The sequence below is a fragment of the Hakea prostrata genome, chromosome 11 (genome assembly GCF_041222555.1).
Source record: "Hakea prostrata isolate BN-2017 chromosome 11, UWA_Hpros_2, whole genome shotgun sequence".
Classification (NCBI taxonomy): domain Eukaryota; kingdom Viridiplantae; phylum Streptophyta; class Magnoliopsida; order Proteales; family Proteaceae; genus Hakea; species Hakea prostrata.
Genome location: NC_142610.1, coordinates 18,242,039 through 18,247,185, shown reverse-complemented (window position 1 = coordinate 18,247,185; position 5,147 = coordinate 18,242,039). Strand labels below are relative to the sequence as shown.

The 5,147-nt window shown below is 35.1% G+C and overlaps 1 protein-coding gene across 1 annotated transcript; it reads left to right on the top strand.

Annotated features, from left to right (window-relative positions):
* Positions 1 to 2,263: 2,263 nt before the first annotated feature.
* LOC149000545 (F-box/FBD/LRR-repeat protein At1g13570-like) lies at positions 2,264 to 3,737 on the top strand. Its single transcript, XM_089139182.1, has 3 exons — positions 2,264 to 3,088; positions 3,202 to 3,366; positions 3,456 to 3,737. The coding sequence occupies exons 1-3, from the start codon at positions 2,264 to 2,266 to the stop codon at positions 3,735 to 3,737; spliced, it is 1,272 nt and encodes a 423-aa protein (XP_088995308.1).
* Positions 3,738 to 5,147: the final 1,410 nt, after the last annotated feature.

Sequence of the window (5,147 nt, the reverse complement as noted above, 5' to 3'; positions counted from 1 at the left end):
AGGTTTCCAACATAAGGCAATAGAGTTTGCTTTAGGTACCAAATTTAATGTCCATTTTAAGCATTGTTGTGCCTGGAGTTTAAAGTCTCATGACCCAACACTAAAAGACCCTCGTTAGGATGATTAGAGTCACCAATGGTGGTTGATTCTTCTTGAAAAATTGCATTGTGTCTGAGATTACAAAAGTAGATACCGGCCCACTCTTTCAATCAACAAATGCAATTACCAACATGTAGTTTCGGGGTTTATAATTTAGACAAAACAATGTTTATCTCCAAGTAAAGTGTTTCTTTTTTTCTTCTTCTTCTTCCTAGTAATATATACCTTAACATCTTTTCCAAATATTTGTAGAGCCTCTGATCATGGAAGGTTGATCTTGATCTTGACCTATTTGGCTACGTACTATCTAATCTTGTAATTTTCCTAAATTTATCATCAAAATGAAAAAAAAAACACAACTATTTGAGGGATCGTTATGGTTAATTTTGCAAACTGAACCTCAACATTGATTAGCCATTAGAATGAGTGAATGTTGTTGTTTTCCTAAAATATTAAGCTCTACCTGATATAGAGAAGAATTACAAAACGGTAGCCCCAACCCATATTACCTCTCAGCAATGATGTTATTTATCTTCATTAATTGTTCTTACTGTTTTTATTCAGTGTTTTTCATATCCACTCATCCAGGTCCTCTCCAACCAATTCGTCCATGACCCCATGCATTCTCTCGTATTCACATAAAGCCTTACTTGTTTCAGGCCTTTGTGAACATGGGAGGAAAGGAACATGGACAGGTTGAGCAGAAAGGACCTTCATGCCTATTTTCACTTTCTTTGTGACTAACAAGGGTGGTAGAGAGGTTATTCCAAATAGAGGGCATTAGGAGTACAAATTGGGAGACTATTCTGATTAGTTGTAGAAGAGGGTTATTCTAATTGGTTGTGGAAATCTTCATAAATAAACTTGCCTGTCACCAATGATCTAATTTGGTCAATATTCAGTATTATTTCTTGGACAGAAAGTCTGAACTTATCTGTGGCTTCTGTTCATCACTAAATTGAATCCATGGCGAGTGGATCTAAATTGTAGTGAAAATTGCCAACCTTTTGTATAAAGAAGTGAAACCAATGCATTTAGGGTTTTCAATATTAAAAAGAACTTTGCATAAGGTATTGTTGTAGGGTTGTTGTAATATGATGGTTTCTACCAAGCATTATGGTCGTTATGCAGGACTGGATGTAGAGGTTTTATGGATACGAATGGATACTTTTTTTTTTTTTTTTTTTTGGGATAACTTGATACTATTCACTATTCAGTCACAACTCAAAGAGTTATTAGTAATTTTGATTTATCAAAAAAAAAAAAAAAAACTAGTAATTTTATTATATAATTAATCATTAGTATTGTGATACGTAGTTATAAATTATCTAATATTGATTGATCACAATTAAAATTCATATTATCCACGGCAATCTGCATACGTTATCTAACACCCCCGTCACCTCATATAGCTATTTCGTTTTTTCTGGTGACCATATAAAACGCCTGTTACTCAAAAAACAATTAGGGAAAAAGAAAAAACAAAGAAAAAATTACATTCGAACTTCAGTGTTTTTAAAATTCAAATTTTCTAGCAACAATCTATGTTGGAATTATAATTTTTAAATTCAAATAACCCTAGAATTCTAGAGTTTGTTGTAAACTCAAATTCAAATAGATTGCATATTTCAAACGAACTCTATCACTACATTGAATTCTAGAATTTGTTGTAAACTCAAATTCAAATAAATTGTCTCACATCTGGACTTGTATTATTTAGAGTTTATACCTGAATAAAATTTTAATAGTAAAGAAAAAACTCTTCAATCCGAATCAATTAAGAAGTTTAGTCCTATTCTCATATCCTTGAACCATTCAGGAATCTTTATAACCAATGGTGTTCTCTGGGAAAATCAGAAGCCAGTAAATTAACTGGGTGACCTATCAAATGAATCTTGCAAGATCATCATCAGAAAGGGATGACGAAGGGAATTTTGAGTGCAGAAGATCATCCATTACTTGCAGGATCAGGTCATTCCTCTTGCAATACCTACAGATTCAAAAGAAGCCTTACCAGGTTTGTTAGTTGTTCCTAAGAACCAACTATAATTTGCGTTCTGACTGTAGTAGTAGAAGCTTTTATGATATGTGTGTTATGTTATAGTATCATAGTTAGCCTTGTTTGAATTACGAATGAGTTTTTATTGACCAGGGCGGATTGAAAATGGATCAGAATTCGAGCCAAGACAGATTGAGCAATCTTCCAGACTGTTTACTAGAGAGCATATTTTCGAGAATGACAATTAGAGAAGTTGGGAGAACCAGCGTTCTGTCAACTAGTTGGAGATACAAATGGACTTCATCTCCGTATCTCGTATTCAACGATGAATGCATACCTGCAGGTTTAGATGGTTCTGCTGGACATGAAAAACTTGTCAAAATTGTGAATCATGTTCTCTTAACTCATACACGCCCAATTCTATCGTTTAGGATCTCTAGTTCACGTCTGAAAACCTGTTCAGAGATAGACAACTGGGTTTTTGCCCTCTCATTATTATCCTTGACAGAATTTGAACTTCAACTTGATAATCTTAACATTCTTCATCGTCATGATGTTCTTCCAAGTTTTTTCTCCTTTAAGCACCTGATTAGCCTAACACTTGTGGGCTGTATTATCCCTGTTCCACCTTTGTCATTCAAAGGCTTTGGCAGTCTTAGAACTTTGTCTCTTGAACGTGTTTCACTCTCGAATGCAGCATTGAAATCTCTAGTTTCTTCATGCCATGAACTAGAAAGTCTAAAATTGAGTGTACTCGAATCTCTTGATGGTAATCCACTACATATCCAAGTTAGCAGTCCAATGTTGAATTACCTCTATATAGATGGAGAATACGATGATATCTGCCTTAATAAAGACTCGAAACTTTTGGTTGATGCAAGTATTGGAGGAACCTGTGCTTCTGCTCAGATGCAGAAACACAAATTTAACGACATTTTTGGCTCTATGCTTGGTGTTCAAAAGCTTTGGTTGGATACAGACTTTCTAAAGGTAAATACATACAACACTTTGGTTTTCATATTTATTCAATTCAGCTAAGTAGGTATTACAGAAAATATTTAATGCATGTTTTGATTTTTTTCTTGTGTTTCTTCACTATACAGTCTTTTGCTCTTAGTGATGTGCCAACGAGACTTTCTTATACTTTTCATCATTTGAAGAGCATTACCTTCCAGATAAACATGTGGTCCAACTCCGATACGGATCCGTTTTCAGTCGTTTTGTGTTTACTTAATGGGTCCCCTAATCTGCAAAAGCTTAGATTTTGGGTAAGGTGTAGTATACATATATGTATTCTGTTTTCCTTTTTTACTTTCCTATTCTCCTTTACACTCATTAACTGATTCAACCCTTCCAGTTTTTTGAAGTTTTGGAGACTCAACGTCTGCTGCAACATACAAAGGTTCGGTTGGAAAATATGACATTCAACACTCTTCGGGTTGTAAAGTTTTCTGGATTAATTGGCTTGCAAATCCATTTACTTCTAATTGAAATATTACTTGCAAATTCTCCAGTGCTTGAGACAATGCAAATCGTTTCTCTAAAATGGGGGAATAGTGATCCGTTGACTTTTGTAAAAGAATTGCTTGAATTCAGAAGAGCTTCACCACAGGCAAAAATATTATATAATACTGACTGAGTCTAAATAGTAAGTTGTCCCAGCTGATCTCAAATTGAGTACATTTTCGGGTGTTTTATTATGGAAATGTTTTTTTATTTATTGGAAAGGTAGTTTGTTACTATGGGGTGGAAACTAAATTACTTATATATATATATATATATATATATATATGCACCGAATGGGTGCGAACCCAGTTCTGTTTTTTATTGCTCTTTGGGTTTCTAGTGATTCAACATTAACATCATTAACATCACCCTGCCAAAGCAGGATTGGTAGAGTGGTAGAGATCCATACTTTTCAGTGGAGAGGTCGTGGGTTCGATTCTTACACTCTTACAGACAGTGTCTCCCCTCTAAGGATGTAATCAAGGTGCACGCAAGCTGGCCCGGATGAACCTCAGATTCCTGGAAGAAAAAAAACATTCACATCACCCTCCATTTTCTATGAATTAAAAAAAGAAAAATAAAAAATAAAAACAAACCTGTCACTTGAATAATCTCCCTTTCATGCTTTTTTTTTTGAGTATTGCTACTTGTTATGGATAAGATACCTGATTGTCTCGTTCAGGGTTCACCTAGTGAATCAAAACGAAAAGGAGGGTCAATGCCCAAACCATAATCATAAAGAGTAATCAAAGCCGGCGAACAAGGTAGAAGATATCCATTAATCTTTATTACCTGTAATTAATTGCGACATATAATCTAGAGCATACAAGACATTGGAACGATCATACCAGCAACCCAGTAAGTAGTAAATGCACGAAGCATTCTTCAAAAATGTTATTAGGGATTTTTCCTCGTCTTCTGCTTCCCATCTTTTGCAAATTTTGTTTCCAAAGAACGAAAGGTAATCGGCAAAGGAAGGAGAGGAACCTCAGCTTCCTGGAAGAAAAAAAACATTAACATCACCCTCCATTTTCTATGAATTAAAAAAAGAAAAATAAAAAATAAAAACAAACCTGTCACTTGAATAATCTCCCTTTCATGCTTTTTTTTTTGAGTATTGCTACTTGTTATGGATAAGATACCTGATTGTCTCGTTCAGGGTTCACCTAGTGAATCAAAACGAAAAGGAGGGTCAATGCCCAAACCATAATCATAAAGAGTAATCAAAGCCGGCGAACAAGGTAGAAGATATCCATTAATCTTTATTACCTGTAATTAATTGCGACATATAATCTAGAGCATACAAGACATTGGAACGATCATACCAGCAACCCAGTAAGTAGTAAATGCACGAAGCATTCTTCAAAAATGTTATTAGGGATTTCTCCTCGTCTTCTGCTTCCCATCTTTTGCAAATTTTGTTTCCAAAGAACGAAAGGTAATCGGCAAAGGAAGGAGAGGAACCTCATCGACAGGCTCTGGAACTCTTGCATCAACTTTTTGTCTTATTTCAGTAAGGCCTCCCCCTCCCGACTCTCCCGAC

Excerpts from the sequence above, each read along its gene's own strand:
- LOC149000545 (XM_089139182.1), top strand. The coding sequence starts at position 2,264 with ATGGATCAGAATTCGAGCCAAGACAGATTGAGCAATCTTCCAGACTGT. Across the intron at positions 3,089-3,201 it reads TGGATACAGACTTTCTAAAG|TCTTTTGCTCTTAGTGATGT; the intron begins GTAAATACATAC and ends TTCACTATACAG. Across the intron at positions 3,367-3,455 it reads TGCAAAAGCTTAGATTTTGG|TTTTTTGAAGTTTTGGAGAC; the intron begins GTAAGGTGTAGT and ends CAACCCTTCCAG.